The sequence below is a fragment of the Ovis aries genome, chromosome 7 (assembly GCF_016772045.2).
Source record: "Ovis aries strain OAR_USU_Benz2616 breed Rambouillet chromosome 7, ARS-UI_Ramb_v3.0, whole genome shotgun sequence".
Lineage (NCBI taxonomy): Eukaryota > Metazoa > Chordata > Mammalia > Artiodactyla > Bovidae > Ovis > Ovis aries.
Genome location: NC_056060.1, coordinates 56,248,782 through 56,271,416, shown reverse-complemented (window position 1 = coordinate 56,271,416; position 22,635 = coordinate 56,248,782). Strand labels below are relative to the sequence as shown.

At 43.2% G+C, this 22,635-nt stretch overlaps 1 protein-coding gene across 2 annotated transcripts in view; it reads right to left on the bottom strand.

Moving 5' to 3' along the window:
- The window catches only part of MYO5C (myosin VC), a 119,472-nt gene that overhangs the window by 38,615 nt on the left and 58,222 nt on the right, over positions 1–22,635 (bottom strand). For both annotated transcript variants that reach the window (XM_027971822.3, XM_060417939.1), the window contains 12 exons: positions 21,621–21,707; positions 21,044–21,155; positions 17,663–17,874; positions 15,011–15,176; positions 13,598–13,744; positions 12,475–12,639; positions 11,127–11,220; positions 10,254–10,317; positions 5,950–6,130; positions 1,432–1,525; positions 1,081–1,144; positions 919–999 (listed from right to left, as the gene is read on the bottom strand). In XM_027971822.3, coding sequence (XP_027827623.1) covers positions 919–999; positions 1,081–1,144; positions 1,432–1,525; positions 5,950–6,130; positions 10,254–10,317; positions 11,127–11,220; positions 12,475–12,639; positions 13,598–13,744; positions 15,011–15,176; positions 17,663–17,874; positions 21,044–21,155; positions 21,621–21,707 — 1,467 coding nt within the window. The remainder of the gene's footprint in view (positions 1–918; positions 1,000–1,080; positions 1,145–1,431; positions 1,526–5,949; positions 6,131–10,253; positions 10,318–11,126; positions 11,221–12,474; positions 12,640–13,597; positions 13,745–15,010; positions 15,177–17,662; positions 17,875–21,043; positions 21,156–21,620; positions 21,708–22,635) is intronic.

Here is a 22,635-nt window from a genome sequence, read left to right as displayed (position 1 = left end):
AAAACTGCTCTAAAAATAGTTTATTAATTTTTAAGAAAGCAAACATCTTAAACACATCTATATATCTAGGAAAGTGAAAGTGACAGTTGGACCATAAAGAAGGCTGGTGGTGAAGTCACTAAGTTGTGTTGTACTCTACCGATCCCATGGACTGTAGCCTGCCAGGCTTCTCTGACCATGGGCTTCTCCAGGGAAGAATACTGGAGTGTGTGGCCCTTTCCTTCTCCAGGGGATCTTTCCAACCCAGGAATTAAACTCGGGTCTCCTGCACTGCAGAAGGCTGAGTGCTGAAGAATTGATGCTTTTGAATTGTGGTGCTGAGAAGACTCTTGAGAGTCCCTTGGAGATCAAACCAGTCAATCCTAAAGGAAATCAACCCTGGATATTCATTGGAAGGATGGATGCTGAAGCTGAGGCTCCAATACTTTGGCCACCTGATGCGAAGAGCTGACTCACTGGAAAAGACCCTGATGCTGGGAAAATTTGAGGGCAGAAGAGGGTGACATAGGTTGAAATGGTTGGATGGCATCACCCACTCAATGGACATGAGTTTGAGCAAACTCCGGGAGACAGTGAAGGACAGGAAAGCCTGGCATGCTGTAGTCCACAGGGTCACAAAGAGTCAGATATGACTTGTAACTAAACAATAACAACAATATATCTATAGCAACACTGGCTAACTTGTTTGCTATAATCAGTTTTCATTGTATAGGTTATGTGTTTTACTACTTGGTCAGTTATCCCACAAAGAGATTGTTCTTCATTATTACACTAATTGCTCAGTCCTCGAAGATATCATCCCAGCGATTATCAGACCATTCTGTAAGGAATTTACTTTGTCTATCAATCTATGAAAAGTAAATTTTTTACTTTGCAATAGTATTTTGTCTCTGAAAAATCCTGAGGGAAATTTCTCACCGTGTTGCTTTCTTTAGTCCTTCGTAAGCAAACCAAAGTTCTCCATCCTCATTTAAATGTTCCAAATCTTCCAGAGAGAGCCTGAAACATGAGGAGGGTGAGAGAATCATTTCTCTCATGTGTTATGTATTTCTAAATACTTGTTCATGCAAAAATGATTACCTGCTTCTTACATCTTCAATGTCATAGCTCTCAAGAAGTTGTCTGGTGATCTCTGACATCTTTTCTGAGGGGAAAAGGCAGAACTGGAATAAATTACATTTTTGCATAATTTCTATTTTCCCATTTCCTTTTTTAGGGCCCAGTTGTCTAGCCCTACAGACTCTCTAGCTAACCATCTCATCAGCTAACTTACTAGCTATCCAACCAACCAACCATGAAGCCAACCAACTATTCAACTTTCCATATACCCAACCAACGAGCCTCAGGCCAAAGGACACACTGCCTGAGTGGAGACACCTGTGATGCATTCAGCCTGCCCGCCATGGACTCAGTGACTCATATTTTCATTACCTCTCATTTCCCTTTTCTGGGACTGCACATGTTTTTCCACATCTATCTTCTGTGTCTGAAGTAACTCTATCTCCTTTTCAAACTCAGAGATCGTCTGAATCCCAGCAATGACAGAACCATGTGAAGAAAAAACAGCTGTCACAATTTACAGCAGACAAAGGGAACACTATTACTGTATATTTATCTATGCAAGTTGTCCTCACTGCAATTTCTCAGTTAAAATCTTGTTAAACCATCACTGCTCATAAAGTTTGGCCATAAAGTATTGTTTAACTATCTAAGCTACTGTTATTCTCACATGTACTTGGTTATATCAATAGAGTTAGCCCCCCTACTATATAAAGGGAAAAAGTAACCCCTTACTACTTGGGGTGGGGAGGGGAGGTGAGGGAGCTGAGAGTAGTCCAGGCACAAGGGCCAAGTTCTCTCTCACTGTATGATGAAATCTTGCACATAAAAAAGTGGGCAAAGTCATCAGCTATTTAGGGTTCAGGCTCCAGCTAGGCTTAGATGGGACCCAGTGGCAGGACCAGGGTGCGCCCTGGGTCTGTGGGAGTTGGGAGTGAGGGCATGACCTGAGTCCAGGAGGGGGACGAGGCTGCTTGTGGGGAGGAGGCTGCATTCTGCCTGTATTCACCTGTGAGCTCAGGTTTGTACTTGTGTAGATGTGGGAGCTATACAGAGATGAATAACCCCTCCTGGATATTTTTTTCTGTTCTTGTGACAGTTGTCATATCAGTGTGTATTAAAAAAAAACAAACTATCAATACTAGTGAATTTTTGTGTGGCCATTTAAATTTTTTTAATTTTGCATTATCTAGTCATTGAGCTCAGTCATGTCCAGCTGACTCTCACAACATCTTTAAAAATTGATTGCTATTTCTTTGTATCATTAAACACAAAAGCTTTTAAATTACTTTTCCTTAAAATGTACTTATAAACAGAGCTGAATATTCACCTTGCCTTAAAAATGGGGAGGGATGTGCTTTAAAATTCAAGCATTTAACAGAAAACATAGTCAAAGTATTTTTAGTTTAATATGACTCAATTTTTAGGTACAATTTTCAGAGATGAGCTGGAGCTGATGTAAGGCCAGACGTTTATATATATGATCTCCCTAAATTGATGGTAATTCTTAAGAAGGCTTATCAATTAAGTTTGGCTAATATAAAAATGAGATGTGCCCTTTTTTGTTACTGATTAAAACACAGAGATAGAAAATCCAAGACTGAGAGAATGGCCCCAGGTAATTTCCAGCTCAGTTACTCAGCAGCTCCTGTTCTCGTGGTTCAAAACATCTGCTGGAACCCCAGTCTCTGACCCCCATTCCAGGTGGCAGATAGAGAAATGGAAGTGGAAGAGAAAAGGGTATACACCTTATCTTTGAAAGTAAGCACCTCCCAGAAGCATCACTTAACAATGGAACCCTTCCATTTATGTTACCAATTCATGGAGTTACAACTAGAGACAAAGGAAGGTGGGGATTGACACAGGAAAGCTATGTGTCTAGATTGCTATTATTATTTTTAATTAAAAAACAAGGAGAAAATATATGTATAGACGATAACCTGCAGCTTCTGTTACTGAAGTGTGGTGTAACAGTGTTTGGGACAGATAAAATTTTGCCTGTGAAACTGAAAAAAAAAAAAAAAAAACAGTCATCAAAACTGGTGAATTTTTGTGTAGCCACTTAAAACATTTTTTATTTTACATTGTCTAATCATTAAGCTCAGTCATGTCCAATTCTTTGTGACCCTAAGGACTGTAGCCCACCATGCTCTTCTGTCCATGAAATTCTCCAGGCAGGAATACTGGAGTGGCTTATCATGCCCTTCGCCGGGCGATCTTCCCGACCCAGGGACTGAACCTGGGTCTCCCGCATTGCAGACAGATTCTTTACCATCTGAGCCACCAGGCCAGCCCATTTTGTGTTGGGGTATAGCCAATTAACAATGTTGTGGTAGTTTCAGGTGAACAGCAAAGGGACTCAGCCATACGCACACTTGTATCCATGCTCCCCCGAACTCCCCTCGCATCTCTGGATGTTTTCTCAGTTAGCCTAAGTGTTTAAAGGTTACACAACTCTTGTTTCCACAGTGGGTGAAAAAGATCAATTTGGCATGTTTTGATCATTTTACATATACGACCTCACCCTTGTAACATGCCTATGAAGTAAGTAGAATGACTAGAAAACTGAAGATGCAAAAGGGTTACATAGATTGTTCAGGGTCACATGGTGAGCTGCCAGGACCTAGGACTATCCATCCTCAAGCTCCACTCTCTGTATTGTTAAAGTAAATGTTCCAAGTCATATCTGTATTTACCTATGGTTGTTTAGTTGCTCGGTCATGTCCAACTCTGTGCAACCCATGGACTGTAGCCCACCAGGCTCCTCTGTCCACGGGATTTTCCAGGCAAGAATACTAGAGTGGGTTGCTTCTCAAAGGGATCTTCCAGACCCAGTGATTGAACCTGCATCTCTTGCATTGGCAGGCAGATTCTTTACCACTGAGCCACCAGGGAAGCCCTTATTTAGGTATAGGTGTTTACCTATAGGCTTATTATAACAGGTATAAATGATGATAATGGGTTTCTTTTCTTTGAAAATCAGACTAATCTCCTTCATATACCACACTGAAGAGTTCAGATCATAGTTTTAGCCACCAGAGAGGAAGTGACTGGCCAATATTGGTGCCTCACCCCAAGGGCAGCCACGTAATCTCATGAGATACAAAGTGCAGCCAGATGATGTGACTCCCAGATTGACATCAGTCTTACCTGGCTGCCAAGGATGAAGGGCTCACAGGTATACTGTGGTCCTTCTGGATTCCACAGTCCAATCTACTATTTTAAACGATAGGAAATCAGAGCCCAGAGAATATGGGCAGTTCTGCTAAGAAATTCAGGTGTGAGTCCATGACATATCTTCTAAACTATGCATGGCTATTCCATGATGATTACAGATGATATTTGTGTAATTGTAACAATTATTCTACTAACATTTTTCACGTATCTAGTGGAAGCTTAAAATTTTTCCAATCTCACTAAAATGGTTTGCATTGAAAAATGGAGGGAGAAACAAGTTTGGATGTTTTTAGCTGATCCTACTCCAATCCCAAAGAAAGGCAATATCAAAAAATGCTCAAACTACTGCACAATTGCACTCATCTCACATGCTAGTAAAGTAATGCTCAAAATTCTCCAAGCCAGGCTTCAGCAATACATGAACCATGAACTTCCAGATGTTCAAGCTGGTTTTAGAAAAGGCAGAGGAACCAGAGATCAAACTGCCAACATGCAATGGATCATCAAAAAAGGAAGAGAGTTCCAGAAAAACATCTATTTCTGCTTTATCGACTATGCCAAAGCCTTTGACTGTGTGGATCACAATAAACTGCGGAAAATTCTTCAAGAGATGGGAATACCAGATCACCTGACCTGCCTCTTGAGAAAGCTGAATGTAGGTCAGGAAGCAACAGCTAGAACTGGACATGGAACAGCAGACTGGTTCCAAATAGGAAAAGGAGTACGTCAAGGCTGTATATTGTCACCCTGCTTATTTAACGTCTATGCAGAGTATATCATGAGAAACACTGGACTGGAAGAAGCACAAGCTAGAATCAAGATTGCTGGGAGAAATATCAATAACCCCAGATATGCAGATGACACCACCCTTATGGCAGAAAGTGAAGAGGAACTAAAAAGCCTCTTGATGAAAGTGAAAGAGGAGAGCGAAAAGGTTGGCTTAAAGCTCAACATTCAGAAAACGAAGATCATGGCATCTGGTCCCATCACTTTATGGCAGATAGATGGGGAAACAGTGGAAACAGTGTCAGACTTTATGTTTTGGGGCTCCAAAATCACTGCAGATGGTGACTGCAGCCATGAAATTAAAAGACGCTTACTCCTTGGAAGAAAAGTTATGACCAACCTAGATAGCGTATTTAAAAGCAGAAACATTACTTTGCCAACTAAAGTCCTTTTAGTCAAGGCTATGGTTTTTCCACTGGTCATGTATGGATGTGAGAGTTGGACTGTGAAGAAAGCTGAGCGCCGAAGAATTGATGCTTTTGAACTGTGGTGTTAGAGAAGACTCTTGAAAGTCCCTTGGACTGCAAGGAGATCCAACCAGTCCATTCTAAAGGAGATCAGCCCTGGGTGTTCTTTTGGAAGGAATGATGCTAAAGCTGAAACTCCAGTACTTTGGCCACCTCACGCGAAGAATTGACTCATTGGAAAAGACTCTGATGCTGGGAGAGACTGGGGGCAGAAGGAAAAGGGGACGACAGAGGATGAGGTGGCTGGATGGCATCACTGACTCAATGGTCCTGAGTCTGAGTGAACTCCGGGAGATGGTGATGGACAGGGAGGCCTGGTGTGCTGCGATTCATGGGGTCACAAAGAGTCGGACACGACTGAGCGACTGAACTGAACTGAACTGAGGAGACGTGAAGCTGCTCTCTCTAGCGCAGGTCAGACAAATCAGCCAAGAGCTCGTGGATGAGCGAGGAGTCCTACCTTTGCCTGCTTGCTCAGCCGGGCCACTTCCCCTTTCAGGCCATCAGAGGTGACCCGCTCTTCCTCGAGCTGATGCTGCAGTTGCATCTTCTCATCCTTGAGAGCTTTAATTTCTTCTTTCAAAGACTGGATCTGCTTCTCATAATCTTGTGTTTTCAGTTCAAAACTTTTTTCAAGAAGTCTAAGCATCAAAAGAAAAATTTGAACCATTTCTAAGGTCTTTACCCTTAATTAGAACTACACATCATTTTGGAAGTAAGAGGAGACTCAGAAAGGAAGAGCCAGGTGAAGACCTATTGTGAGGATGGTGGCATTATTTTTATAAGACTGTTTTTATGTCCCCTTAGGTTAAGGCAGCTTCAGAATCAGAGAAGTGTGGCTCTACAGTGATCACACACAGGGAACACAGGAGAGGGAGGCTGAACTTAAAGACTCAATGGTTGTTGGGGTACTACAGCCCCCAAGCCACCCTGGTTCCACGTGGTCCCCTTAAGGGACCACTTCACTCAGCAAAGACCTTGGCACATTCTGCCAAGTCCTGTCTCCTTCCTAGAATCAAGGATCCTGGAACAGCTTGGCTTAGTCCTAAACAGGTTAATATGGACATTTAATAAGGAAAAGGGTCCAGCTTGTCAAACATTTTAGAATAAACTGCAGCAAATCCAGATACCCCAAAGGCCACAGAAAGCCAGTTCCTTGTAAGAAGACTGAGCAATTAAATACAGGGTAAGTGCCCAAGAAAATAACCCTGGACAGATACAGAACCTAGACCAGCCCCACACAGCCCACAGGGGCCCAGTCAGAATTGAAGCTGTCCAAGGAGCTCTGTGAGTTTATTATATCATCTTCCCACCTGCTGGGCTGTCAACTCAGTCCACTTTATGACTTGCCTTTATAGTACAATGGGGAAAATCCTGAGGAAAAGAGTCATATTCCCAATAGGATTTTGTTTCTTTTCTTCTTATAGATATTAACAAACATCTAAATTTTGTTTTCAGATTAAAAAAAACACACACACACACACAAAACAAAAATACAGTGCTCCTAAGAGTCCAGGAAAATACATTTGAAGAAGCAAATTGCAACCAGAAATCTTATGTAAAGAGAATCTTAAGACTTGTAGTCTAAGACTTGTAAGCTGACCAGGAGTGTGCCCACTGACTGCAGGACCCTTGAGCCTCTAGAGGGTTGTGATGGGACAAGTTTTTCCCGGTCAGCTGACCAGGGACCACACTGAGCTGTGGGAGAATGCTGAAGAGGACTGTAAAGAGCTCAGGCTGGCTCAGGCTGGCTCTCTAGCCCCTGCTTGAAATGATCGCTCCTAAGTGGCCTCAGATGACCAGGAGATGCCAAGAGCTGAGCTCCTCTCTTCTAAAGCTGAGAATTAATGGAAAAACAGACTTTTCAAAGTCTGTTAACTAGTCCTATTTAAAAGTTAATTAGCCCTATTTAAAAACTGATGTAAATATGATCCAGCAATTCCACTCCTAGGTATATATGCAAAGAAAAAGAAAACACTATTTTAAGAGAATACATGCACCCCAATGTTCATAGTAGCACTATTTATAATAGTCAAGTTATGGAAGCCATCTAAGGGTCCATCAACAGATGAATGGATGAAGAAGATGTGGTATATATATACAATGGAATTCTGCTGCTAAGTCGCTTCAGTCATGCCCGACTCTGTGCGAACCCATGGACGCCAGCCCACGTGGCTCCCCCGTCCCTGGGATTCTCCCAGCAAGAACACTGGAGTGGGTTGTCATTTCCTTCTCCAATGCATGAAAGTGAAAAGCAAAAGTGAAGTCGCTCAGTCGTGTCTGACTCTTAGTGACCCCGTGGACTGCAGCCCACCAGGCTCCTCTGTCCATGGGATTTTCCAGGCGAGAGTACTGGAGTGGGGTGCCACTGCCTTCTCCACAATGGAATGCTATTCAGGCATAAAAAAGAAAAATTTCCATTTGCAACAACATGGATGAAACTGAGGGATCTTATGCTTAATGAAGTAAGTCAGACAGAAAAGGACACTGTGTTTTATAGGTGGAACATTAAAAAAAAAAATGAATACAGCAAAGCAAACAGACTCATAAAAAACAAACCAGTGGTTACCAGTGGGGAGAGGGAAGGTGGAGAAGCAAGAAAGGGGAAGGAGATTAAAAGGTACAGACTACTTATAGACTACTGTGTATGATATAAATAAGCTACTAGGATATATTACCTAACAGGGAATATAGCTAACATTTTATAATAACTACAAATGGAGCATAATATATAAAAATTTTGAACCACTATGTCATACACCTGAAGCTAAAATAGTATTATAAATCAACTACACATCAAAAGGACTTCCCTGGTGGCTCATACAGTAAAGAATGTGCCTGCAACGTAGAAGAGCTGGGTTTGATCCCTGGGTTGGGAAGATCCCCTGGAGAAGGGAATGGCTACCCACTCCAGTATTCTTGCCTAGAAAATTCCTTGAATAGAGGAGCCTGGCAGGCTACAATCCAAAGCATTGCAAAGAGTTGGACAGTACTGAGCCACTTTCACATATGCACACACATACATCAAAAGAAAAAAAATTGATGTAGGATCATGAAACACTTTGTGTATACATTAACTCTTGGAGTTCTTCAGTGACACTCTCTCCCCTGACTTCTCGGCATCCTGGCCCCCTCATCCATACCCAGGTTCTTCTGCTAACTAACTTCCCAGGAAAGTTGTATATGCTGCCACCAAGACAACACTGTGCCATCTAGCCTCCAACAGAGATGCCAAGAATGTTCCATCTCTTCCTAGCACTCTGCCATGCAGCCCTATCTGGAGATCTGAAGACCTGTGAATTTACTCCTTAAGAGAGAGCAGCACAGACTAGAGCCTTTAGATCTTAGCAAAGTGTTTGTTGAGACAGGAAATATGGGGCTGGTACAGTTCAAGGTTATGGGGACCTGTCTTTTTAACTAATTTTTATTGGAGTATAGTTGATTTACAATGTTCTGCTAGTTTCTGCTGTACAACAAAGTGCACCAGTTACACAGATCTACTCTCTTTCAAATTCTACTGCCATATAGATCATTATAGAGCACTGAGTTCCCTGTGCCATACAGTAGGTCCTTGTTAGTTATCTATTTTAGACACAGTAGTGAGTATATGTCAATCCCAATCTCCTGATTTATCCCTTTCCCCCTTGGTAACTATAAATTTGTTTTCTAAATCTGTGACTCTGTTTCATAAATAAGGTCACCTGTATCATTCTTTTAGATTCCTCATGAACGCATTATCATATGCTATTTGTCTTTGTCTGACTCCACTCAGTATGACAATCTTTAGGCCCATGTCACTGCAAATGACATTATTTTGCTTTTATTTGTACATATATATATATATATATATATATGCACACCTTCTTTGTCCACGCCTCTGTTGATGAACATTTAGTTTGCCTCCATGTTCTGACCGTTGTAAGCAGTGCTGCTATGAACGTTGGGGTGCATATAATATTTTGAATTATGGTTTTCTGTAGATATATGCCCAGGAATGGGATTTCTGGATTATATGGTAGCTCTAATTTTAGTTAAGGAACCTCCACACTGTCTTCCATAACGGCTACACTAATTTTTATTCCCACCAACAGTGTAGAGGGTTCCCTTTTCTCCACACCTTCTAGCATTTATCGTTTGTAGATTTTTTGATGATGGCCATTCTGAACAGTGTGAGGTGATACCTCATTGTAGTTTTGATTTGCATCCCTCTAATAATTAGTGATATTGAGCATCTTTTCATGTGCCTCTTGGTCTTCTGTATGTCTTATTTGCAGAAATGTCTATTCAGATCTTCCATCCATTTTTTTTGATTGGGTTGCTTTTTTAATATTGAGCTACATGAGCTATTAGACCTGCCTTAACTTTTGTGAGGTAAGTTACATGCCTTACTGTCTGGGACAAGAGTCAAGTTTACAGATACAATGTGAGGGTGGGGGCAAAGAAGGACGGTTTATTTAAGAGGCAATAATTTTCATCCTTGGACTTGAAAGCTGAAAAAGGTGGCAGTCTCTGAACTTCTGTCTTGGTAATAAAGAGAAAGCAAGATATTCCCAGTGGTCCGCTGTGCCCATAACTCCAGAACCTGTGCAGTGTCTGAAATGTGCACCCTTGGGGAGGTACTCTCACAAAGCTGTCTCTCACTTCCTAAAAATATCCACACTGTGCTCTCCTGCGTCTATGATCTGCAACCTGCACGCTGAGAAGCAAATTAGAAAACAGCAGAGAGAAGGAAGCAGTGGCTTTAAAGCAAATGAGATTTCATACACTCTTTGTTGTTCTTCTTTTTGTACATCATCAAAGAGCTGCTTGGTGAGGTTATCCATTTTTTCTGTGAAAAGAGAATGAATGCTCTTTGAAATAGGTGTGAAAAGCAAGGCCTCGATTGTTTCATGCCACATTTAAGAAAGTAAGAATGTAAGAACAATCAGGTGGTATTTATTATTAATGGGACTTAAGATGAGAGTGTAATTGTCATCTTTTATAAATTAGAATTCTGCAATTAGAATCTGAATTGGACAAGTACAGACAGACAAGCTAGGCTGCAGATGGCTGCTCCACAAGCCAAAGGAAACTGACACTGCTGGTCCCAAGGGTCTGCACCTGATAGCCCAGGGCTGACGTGGCTCAGTGCTAAGGAGGCGTCTTTGTTCAGGGCCAGGACTGGGTACCACTTACACTGGGTAACTTGGCCAGAGCTAAAATTTGAGTGCAAATCCTTGGCAAGCCACAAACATTATCCCAGCATTGCCCTGACAATGCACGAGGATGACTATAAAATTTTTAAAAAATGAGATTCTGAACGATCCCTGTTACCACCACACAGTCATCACTCCCTCCCCATCTTCTGATAGAACAGCTCCAGGCTTACGGCCCACCCAGCTGTACTTTGCAAATGGCCCAGGAGATTCTGAGGCATAGACAGGGACTATTGTGCTCTGATAAAAGTTGGAAACAAGCCAGGTGAACCTGCAGGGTACAGTTGCCACAATTTAAATACAGTTATTCTCTGTGGAGGGTTTTCTCATTACACCACATCCTTCTGGTTCAGCCTGGAACGCGATTCCCGCCCAGGGCCCATTTCCTGAAGGACTAGGCTTGTGACCCGGTGAATGTGCATCGGGCCACCTTGGGCTTTACCTTTCAACTCTTCAGTCTTCTCTTGAAGCTTCAGCTGTATTTGTTCTTTTTGTATTTCCAATTCTGAATTATGCTTCTGAAGCTTTGCCAGTTTCTAGCAAAGGGAAGGGGAAAAATGGTTTTTTGAAAACCTTGCTTTGAGCTTCATCACCATTGCCTGCATATTTTTAAATTAGTTATTTTTTGGTCTCGGCACCCATCCATAGGTAACAGCTGGCAGCAGCCCACTGCGAGGCGCTGTGTTTAGCTCCACATGCAAGGGCTCCATGTGACTTCAATAGACACTAGTTCCCAGCCTCATCCAACAAGGGCTGAAATCAAGGAGAAAGAACCAAATCCCAGGTCTTCCCAAAGTCAAGGCAACTCCTCTTTTTATTGGCTAAAAATAGCCAGGGTATTAACACATTAATACATTTAGTGTAGGGAATTTATGATATAAAGTGGATTCACACTTCGAGAGTCTTATGACTCAGGAAGGACGTATGATCACAGGAGTTCTCCAGTAAAGTATCTGCTGGGCTGGCAGCTGGGGGCCCCTGGGTGCTGATGGCTGGTGACTGGCAGTGTGGGAGATGCCAGCCTCTGTGTTGGTGCAGCCGGGCACCTGGTCATGGGGAGGGCAGAGGGATGCCCGAGGACTCCAAGCTGTCACCACTCTGGGTGTTGTGGGACTTTAGAAAGTGCAGAACGGATAGTAATAAATACTGGGCTTGAAAATATCAGCTTACGCTTTTGCAGGGCTATATGAGTCACTTGGCTAAACTATTTCACCTGACAATTTTATCCTCACAGTAATTCTGTTAGTCCCTTTTTGTTATTCTCATCTTCCATATGAGGAAACTAAAATTCAGAGAGGTTAAGCGACTTGTCCAAGTTTCCCAGACAAAGAAGATCTAAACCTGGGACATCTGGTTTTTACATCTACTGCTCTTTTTACTACGACACGGAGATGCAAACCTGCCCACGCTTTGCACTGCTGCTCTGGGGATGATGCTTCCAGGGTGCATGTCAGGTGGACAAGTGACAGGAGACCAAGGTCATGCTGGATGAGAGGGAAACATTGACTAGGGCCCTTTCTCAGGGCCTCCATCACTTCACACAAGTGGAAGGCAGTGAAAACCTTACAGTGTGCTTCTTGAAGCACGGGTCTCCTCTTCCCCCTACGCTTTTCCCCCCCAGACTCTAGGCCTCAGATCTCCCTCCTCTAAAATGCAGGCTTCCTCTGGTAATGGAAGCCAACAGCAAAATCTGATTTCTCTGCAGAAGTCATCTCTGTGGGAAATGCTGCACCGGATCTCTTCCACAGAAAGACTCACAAGCTACGCCCACAGTCATTTCCAGCACAAACCTCTTCCACGGAAGCCCTGTATCGCATCCCCTTCTCTTCATAATTCTGCCTGTGGGCAGCCGCTCTGTCCAGTTCAGATTCCAGTTTCTGAATCTTCTCCACATCACCGGCCCGAAGGGCAGCCAGGCTGGTCAGCTTCTCCACCAGCCCATGGTTCTCTTTGTTCTGGAGGAAAGAAACATCAGATACTTAGGGGTTTATCCAAAATAAACAAGCTATTCCATTAGCTTCTCGCAACTTCTCATCGAAGTGGGAGGTTTTTTTTTACACTGACCACGGTTATCATCACAGTGGCCTGTAAGCAACTTCACCAGTGAGAAAAGGGAGGCGGAACTGCTCAGGCAAACGCTTTCCTGAGTTGGCGGATCTTTTGGTCCAAACCCTGGAGCTCCAGGACAACCCTAGTTCTGTGAGGTGAACTGGGTCCTCTTCATCTCCCCAAATTCACATGTTGAAGTCCCAGTCTCCAGTACCTCAGAATGTCACTGTATTTGGAGATTTGGTCTTAAAAGACGTAACTAAGGTAAAACGATGTCATATGAGTGGACCCTGATTCAGTATGACTGGTGTCTTTATAAGAAGAGATTAGGACAGATGTGAGGGGAGGGGAGACGACATGAAGACACACGGGGAAGAAGGTTATGTGTAAGCCAAGGAAAGACACCTTGGAAGAGATCAAAGATGCCAACACCTTGATCTTACACTTTCAGCTTCCTGCACCGTGAGAAAATAAATATCTGTTGTTTAAGCTGCCCTGCCTGTGCTGGCTTATCCTGGCAGCCCTAGGACATGAGTACCTGGAATGGAGCTCAGGCAGTGTGGGGTCTTAAGGAGCTACCTTGCTAGTTGGTACCTGAAGGAAATTGCTTTCTTTTGTGGGGGTGAGGAGGGGTGTTAAACAGACATTTCTGTGTCTTCTAAGGGGACCCAGTTGCTGTATAGTATAGATGCGCAATGTCCACTAAAGGGGATAACATTTGGCTCAAATGGAAAATTTTATGTTTAATTTTTCTTGTCTTGCCTTAAAATAACTTTATTTCATCAACAGCATAGTTCAGGAACTGGTCTGGGACTAAAATCTGTTAGAAAACGTAAATATGAAGGATGCATTATGAACACTTACCTGGTCTTCTAGCTTTTTCTGCAAACGCTGAACTCTGTAAGTGAGCTGAATGTTGAGCACGAATCGTCGGATACTCTGAAATCTGCGTCTGGCCAGCCATGCCCTGGCATATTTCTGAAGGATCACAGCCTTGTGTTCCTTCAGCATCTTTAAAAGAAGATTTTGTGAAATGCAAAATGGGTCTCCCCTGTTTTTTCTCATCAACTCTTTCAGTGTTGAGAGATGTAACTACCAGAATACTCCTACAAGGTGAAATACTAATTTTTTGTAATCAACCCACACAATTCTGTTTACCTATTTGTTTTCAGATTTTTAAAAAATTGAACTCTGGTTTACTTACAATGTGGTATTAGTTTCAAGTGTACAGCAAAGTGATTCAGCTATACCTATATACATATTCTTTTTCAGATTTTTTCACTATAAGTTATTACAAGATATATTTCCCTGGGTATACTCTGTGTGTAGTCTTTGTAGTTTATCTGTTTTATATATAGACGTGTATATATGTTAATCCCAAAGTCTTAATTTTTCTACTCCCCTCCCACTATCCTTTTGGTAACTAACCCTATGTTTGTTTTCAATGTCTGTGAGTCTATTTCTGTTCTGTAAATAAGTTCATTTGCATCATGTTAAAAGATTCCACATATAAGTGATGGCATATGATGTTTGTCTTTCTCTGATTTACTTCACTTACTATGGTAATTTCAAGCCTCATCCATGTTGCTGCAAATGACATTACTTCATACTTTTTTAATGGCTGAATAACATTCCACTGCATGTATGTGCCACGTCTTGTTTATTCATTCATCTGTGAATTGACATTTAGGTTGTTTCCAGGTCCTGGCTACTGTAAACAGCACTGCTATAAACATAGGGGTGGGTGCATCTTTTCGAATTAGAATTGGTTCTAAATATATGCCCAGGAGCAGGATTGCAGGATCATATGGTAACTTTATTTTTAGCTTTTTAAGCAACCTCCATATGTTCTGCATAGTGGCTGCACCAATTTACATTCCCACCAAAAATGTAGGAATGTTCCCTTTTTTCCATAACCTTTCCAGCATTTATTATTTGTAGATTTTTTGATGATGGCCAATCTGACTTGTGTGAGGTGCTACCTCACTGTACTTCTGATTTGCATTTCTCTAAATAATTAGTGATGCTGAGAATCTTTTCATGTGCCTCTTGGCCATCTGCATGCCTTCTTTGGAGAAATGTCTATTTAGGTCTTCTGCCTATTTTTTGACTGGGTTGTGTTTAGTAGTATAAACTATTTGTATGTTTTGGAAATTAATCCTTTTTTGGTAGCATCACTTGCAGATATTTTCTCCTACCTAGACTTTGGAAACAATAACCAAATCCTAGCTGCAGCAGACACATATGAACAGACATTCATATCCCAGAAAGTCACACCTTTTGATACCTCCTCCTTGCCAGGAATCCTCGGGTGTAGGCCTGGATGGTGATGGTGGCCACGCGAATCAGCTGGTACAAGTTGCGGACAAGATACGCTCGACAGTACTTCTGAATGACAATGGCTGCCCACGCTTCTTTTAAGGCAGTGGCAGTAACAGCTTTCCTTGATTAAAAGAATGCAGAGTAAACCTGCTACCAATGTGGCACTGACTTCCACCCCAGAGCAACCAGCTTGCACAATACTTCTTAACTGAGGCATATTCCAAAGTTCTGCAAATTATGCATTAAACGTTGGAATGGTTTACGCTAACGTCTAGTCAAGATCAGTGTTATTATTTCTTTCCATCCTGATCCGAACATGGATCTGTTCCAGGAACGAGGCACCACAGGGGAACTTTCCCACTCTTCACATTCAGGCTGATCACCTCACCATCACTCACATACCCACAAAGGCTGTAACAACATAACTGTGCTTTGGCATTGCACTTGCCCATTCATCTAGTGATTCATGTGGGAGATCATGCTGGCACCTCCAGATCAGGGGTTGAAAAACTATGGCCTTGGGGCCATAGCTGCACCCTCCCACCTGCTATGATCACATTTTGTTGTAATATAGCTGCACTTATTATTTACATATAGCCCATGACTGATTTCATGCTACAAAGGTAGTGTTTAATAGTTGTGAAAGAAACTGCAAGACCCCCAAAAGCCCAAGTATTTGGCCCTTACAGAAAAACTTTGTCAACTCCTATCTGACAGCCTGGAGGTGAGGAGAAAGTTCTTACCTGCAGAGTTTACTACCTTGTAAAACAGACTTAGAAATGGTCAAGTGAGATAAGAAGAAAAATAAAATAAAATAAAATAACTACTAAAAGATCTGTAAGGGAGATCTTACTGAACTATCATTCTGCTTGGGAAGAACTGACATGTCAGCCAGGCTCAACAGAAAAGTAGCATTTCTGAAGACAGTAAAGGTTGGAAAAGGCATTTCAGACTAAGGGACAGGTGAAGATATGGAAGCCTAGCAGTGCCTGAAACATTCAGAAAAAGAGAATTTGTCTGGAGTTGCTGGAATATAAGATACATGGAGAAAACTGGTAGTTAGTGAGGTGAGAAAAATAGATGAGGACTGTTTGTTATCAAAATATGTATTTACTGAACACGTACTATGCGACAGCCACTGTGCTGGGTCCTAGATATGGATGCAGGGGCAACCAGGCAAGGATCATCCCGGTCCTACCAGAGCATCCATGCTTATGGCTCCATCCCAGCCACGGGGACCCATGAGTGCCATGTCAAAGGCTGAGTGCCCTTCCCTGGGAAACAGGGGCCACCGCAAGCATGAGAGGCAGGAGCAGGAGCTCTGAGGTGGTGCTTTAGAAGTCAGGAAGGAGAGGCAGTGGGTAGAGGGCTGTGCTGTAGAGTGAAACACAAATGATGATGAAGGCTCCATGCAGGGCAGGGGTGTGGGAATGAAATAAGCGGGACAGACACAGGAGGCAAACGGAGGAAGCATGAGTTTGGGGAAGACGGTAACTCTGGACTTTCCTGCTCTGGGGACTCCTGCTACTAACTGAAACCAGAGGCTTGAGAGGGAGAGCGAGGCTGACTGTAAGTGTATGTAAGATGGTTGCCTAGGGGAGCGTGGGCCAGGAGGTAGGGGCAGGGTGGTGGAATGGCAAGCCCAGTTTGGGGTGTGCTGAGATGAAGGCTATGGTGTGTCAGTCACGCGGAGGAGCCCAGATACTGCTGGAGGTCAGGCATAAGGCTCAGGATGAGGGAACCTGAGCTACACAGCCTATCTTTAAAAACCTGGCTCTCCTACTACAGTCACAGTAAGGGAAGGAGGGAGGCTGGGCAGACACAGAGATGCACACGATGCTATCCAGGAAGGATGCTCGTCTTGCTGGCCATCCCAGGACGGCCTCTTGGGAGCGCTCACAGAGGGGTGGGATGGCTGTGTCCTCCACTTGGGCAGCCCTATCCAGAGGACTCATTGCTTGCAGTCAGAGCCTTGCCATAGTCTCCTCAGGCATGGTCTGCCCCTCTACCTGCAAGTTAGGTTGGTCAGTGGTGTCCTAACTCAGAAGCTTCACTTGGACCCTGATCACCCTTTGGCGTTTTCAGTTCCCAAGGACTAGCAGCTCAGCCTCTCTGCCTGGTCTCACTAGGAATTCTGGCTCTCTTCAGCAACACCTTGATCGGGGCTTTCTCTCATCAAGGTCCTGGTTGCCACCTCTGCCATGGGGGGACAGTACGCAGAGTCAGCACCACCTGCCCCCAAGGACACACCCGTCTGCTCTGTCCACAGGTCACAGCCACCTGTAGACCCACATACACATCTGTGCCTGGGTCCTGGGAGAAAAGAGGCCCTACCCCTTGGAGGTGATAGGGAAGAAAGTCGTACAGTTGCTCAAGTTGTCTTGGTTCCAATTCAGAGGGTAAAGGATCTGTCTGCAATGCAGGAGACCCAGGTTTGATCCCTGGGTCTGGCAGATCTGGAGAAGGGACTAGCTATCCACTTTCCAACTGCCTGAAGAATTCCATGGACAGAGGAGCCTGGCAGGCTACAGATCATGGGGTCTCAAAGAGTTGGACATGACGGAGCGACTAACACTCGCTCAATTTTCACTCCTGGTTCCAACATACCTCACAGTTTGCTGACCCCGGAAGTACTGCTGGATGATCAGGGCCGCTCGTCTCTCTCTGAGGAATTTTTTCCTCTGCAGCCAGCCACGGACATGCTTTTGTATCACAATACAACCCTGCCTCAGTTTATCCAACCGGAGTTTTTCTAAATAAGCCACTTGCCCTGCTCTGAAGAAAATTTTGGTTTTACCAAACTGGTACTGATTAGAATCCTGGAAGAGAAAAATGACATAATCAGAACAAACTGTCAGATTTTCTACAGTATTTGGAAAAGATGTTTAGAGATTCAAACACACCACTAATATTATTATTATGACATCTTTGTTCTTTGACATAAAGAGGAAAACTTCTGATTGTGACCTGGAAGTTTATGTTTTATCTTTTTTGTTTAAAGACCCTTTGGGAGCAGAAGTGGACAGGAGGGTGAGGGGTGTGTCTTGGGATGAGGAGGGATGTTTGCATTGTGGATGATTCTCAACTGGGCTGCTGGGGAGCTCCAGCCACTTATAGGTGGTTTTCACAGAAGAGCAGAGGTGCCTGGAAAGGCTTCATTTCTGTCTTCATGTGGCGTCTCTTCACCACTCTTCCAACAACACGAGAGAAGAGTCTTTACATGGACATCACCAGATGGCCAACACCGAAATCAGACTGATATATTCCTTGCAGCCAAAGATGGAGAAGCTCTATACAGTCAGCAAAAACAAGACTAGGAGCTGACTGTGGCTCAGATTGTGAACTCCTTATTGCCAAATTCAGACTTAAGTTGAAGAAAATGGCAAAAACCACTAGACCATTCAGGTATGACCTAAATTGAATCCCTTATGATTATACACTGGAAGTAAATAAATTTAAGGGCCTAGATCTCATAGACAGAGTGCCTGATGAACTATGGACGGAGGTTCATGACATTGTACAGGACACATGGAGCAAGACCATCCCCAAGAAAAAGAAATGCAAAAAAGCAAAATGGCTGTCTGAGGAGGCCTTACAAATAGCTGTGAAAAGAAGAGAAGCGAAAAGCAAAGGAGAAAAGGAAAGATATACCCATTTAAATGCAGAGTTCCAAAGAATAGCAAGGAGAGATAAGAAAGCCTTCCTCAGTGATCAGAGTAAAGAAACAGCATGCTTGGGGCTGGTGCATGGGGATGACCCAGAAAGATGTTATGGGGAGGGAGGTGGGAGGGGGGTTCATGTTTGGGAATGCATGTAAGAATTAAAGATTTTAAAATTTAAAAAATAAAAAACTAAAAAAAAAAAAAAAAAGGAAAATAATAGAATGGGAAAGACTAGAGATCTCTTTAAGAAAATTAGAGATACCAAGGGAACATTTCATGCAAAGATGGGCTCAATAAAGGACAGAAATGGTATGGACCTAACAGAAGCAGAAGATATTAAGAAGAGGTGGCAAGAAAACACAGAACTATACAAAAAAGATCCTCATGCCCCAGATAATCATGATGGTGTGATCACTCACCTAGAGCCAGACATCCTATAATGTGAAGTCAGCTGGGCCTTAGGAAGCATCACTATGAACAAAGCTAGTGGAGGTGATGGAATTTCAGTTGAGCTATTTCAAATCCTGAAAGATGATGCTGTGAAAGTGCTGCACTCAATATGCCAGCAAATTTGGACAACTTGGGAGTGTTTTCCAGTGGCCACGGGACTGGAAAAGGTCAGTTTTCATTCCAATCCCGAAGAAAGGCAATGCCAAAGAATGTTCAAACTACTGCACAATTGCACTCATCTCACACGCTAGTAAAGTAATGCTCAAAATTCTCCAAGCCAGGCTTCAGCAATATGTGAACCATGAACTTCCAGAGGTTCAAGCTGGTTTTAGAAAAGGCAGAGGAACCAGGGATCAAATTGCCAGCATCTGCTGGATCATCAAAAAAGCAAGAGAGTTCCAGAAAAACATCTATTTCTGCTTTATTGACTATGCCAAAGCCTTTGACTGTGTGGATCACAATAAACTGTGGAAAATTCTGAAAGAGATGGGAATACAGACCACCTGACCTGCCTCTTGAGAAACCTATATGCAGGTCAGGAAGGAACAGTTAGAACTGGAGATGGAACAACAGACTGGTTCCAGATAGGAAAAGGAGTACGTCAAGGCTGTATATTGTCACCCTGCTTATTTAACTTATATGCAGAGTACATCATGAGAAACGCTGTGCTGGAGCAAGCACAAGCTGGAATCAAGATTGCTGGGAGAAATACCAATAACCTCAGATATGCAGATGACACCACCCTTATGGCAGAAAGTGAAGAGGAACTAAAAGCCTCTTGATAAAAGTGAAAGAAGAGAGTGAAAAGTTGGCTTAAAGGTCAACATTCAGAAAACTAAGATCATGGCATCTGGTCCCATCACTTCATGGCAGATAGATGGGGAAACAGTGGAAACAGTGTCAGACTTTATTTTTTGGGGCTCCAAAATCACTGCAGATGGTGACTACAGCCATGAAATTAAAAGACACTTACTCCTTGGAAGGAAAGTTACGACCAACTTAGACTGCATATTAAAAAACAGAGACATTACTTTGTCAACAAAGATCCATCTAGTCAAGGCTATGGTTTTTCCAGTAGTCACATATAGATGTGAAAGTTGGATTGTAAAGAAAGTTGAGCGCCAAAGAATTGATGTTTTTGAAGTGTGGTGTTGGAGAAGACTCTTGAGAGTCCCTTGGATTGCAAGGAGATCCAACCAGTCCATCCTAAAGGAGATCAGTCCTGAGTGTTCATTGGAAGGACGGATGTTGAAGCTGAAACTCCAATACTTTGGCCACCTGATGCGAATAGCTGACTCATTTGAAAAGACCCTATTGCTGGGAAAGATTGAGGGCGGAAGGAGAAGGCATCACCGACTCAATGGACGTGGGTTTGAGTAAACTCCGGGAGTTGGTGATGGACAGGGAGGCCTGGCGTGTTGCAGCCCATGGGGTCACAAAGATTCGGACACGATTGAGTGACTGAACTGAACTGAACTGGACACCACTTCTCTCCTGGCTATCAGAGCTACTTCCCCCATTTCTCTTCTGTCAAAACTCATGGCTTCAGCAACCTTTTAAATCCACACTGAGAGTCACAACCTGGCTTAATGACTGTCTAGCTGAGTGTGTAACATAAGTTAGGCCCACAGAAGTCACTGGGTTGCAGGAGAGTACAGCAGGACAGGAGGACTTGGTGGGGTAGGGGAGGGACCCTGAAGGTGAGTCCTGCTGTTGGGAGATGAAGCCCCATGAATAAGTCTGCTCTGACCTCCTTAGCACACAGACACTCGGGCACATCTTTTTTCCCAGACATTCATGACAGTTACGGCCCTGAGACACAGGCAAAGATGAGGCAAGTGCTTGGGAGCCCATGATTCCAGGAAGAAGGACTGACCTGAATGAGCCGGTGTAAGACCACTTTGCACACCTCCTTCTTATCGCTGAATGAAAGCTCCTGCTTGGTCATGAGGATCCCGTAGCGGCTGTAGAACTCAATGTATGTCCACCTGGAAAACCAAGGCAGACCTGAGGAGGCAGGCAGGAGGAAAGTACGTGCTGTCTGTGGACCCCACGGGCTTACTTGCCACTGTTTCGGGGACATGGCCTTGACCTTTGACCCAGAGCTGCTGGGACACCGCCCAAGCCTCACCTGAGCACACTTATATGCTCCCTGGATGACTTTTGTTAATGCTCCACTTCAACAACTGTCTCCCCCGCCCCCTCCAGCTCCCTGTCCCAGGAGCCCTGGGGAGGCAGCAGGTGACCCTCATTAGGACAGATGGGGTGGCGGGGTAGGGACGGTGGCCTCTGTCTACCATGCTGCCCGTCTATCACCCTCTCTGACCTTCCCACAGCACGGTGGGATATCTTATGGACAGATCTGACCGAACACAAGGCAGTTCCTCCCTCGGTTCTCAGCACGGACCTGAAGTTGGACACTTTTCCCCCCAGATGAGGAACTGACAACGTACCTAGAAGGGTAGCTCTGGGCACTAATGCGAATCGTTTCTAAGACACCACAGGCTCGCAGTTGCTGAACAATTCTTTTGGAGTCAAACCTTAAGGACGATTTGATCACGTATTAAACCATCATAGTTGACAAACAGGCCCACAAACAGTATAGCAGACCTGCCCCGACTGTGAGCTCTTGGGGGACAGGATCTGCCTGTGTGACCCCCAAGCCCAGCAGATACTTGATAAATATGTGTTGGATGTCACTGAGGATGGCACCTCTGTGGAACAGTTCAGAAGCCACACTGAGGACACAGAAAGGACCAGTTGACTATTTCTTTTTTTTTTTTGGAGTTTCAAATCAGCTTTCTAAAGACTATGAAGTGTGAAAGTGTGAATTAATAGTCAAAGAATGTATGGCATTTGAGAATAGTTCCAATTAAAAGTAAACTATTGAAATTTAGGTTATCAAAGTAATAAATATGAAGCAGAATATATATACTTGCATAAATATATAACTTCTTTACCATTCTCCATTATGATGGTATGCCATCACTTGGGCTAAGATGAATATATTCACTAGGTCTACATCCAACCTGTTGTTCCGTAGATACTATAATTTTGAACCACAACATTTTAAAAATATTTTATGTCTTGATAAAAAACTTTAAATTATTGTAAGAAAACAGTTAATAAATAACAAACATTTAGGAGAAACAGATCATGAAAATCTGCTTCAGTTTTTAGATTCAAATGAATAAATGTTTAAAAGTGATACACAGTAACTTAATTCCAGTAATTTGACTTTCAAAATATTTACCTCAAACTAACTGTTTAACATCTGTTTTATTCTTCATAGTATGATCAACTAGAGGGCTCCAAAAAACCATACATAATCTTAATAGATGCAGAAAAGGCTTTCAACAAAATTCAACATTCATTTATTATAAAAACTCTCCAGAAAGTGGTATAGAGTGAACCTACTTTCACATAATAAAGGCCCTGTATGAGAAACCCACAGTAAACATTATTCTC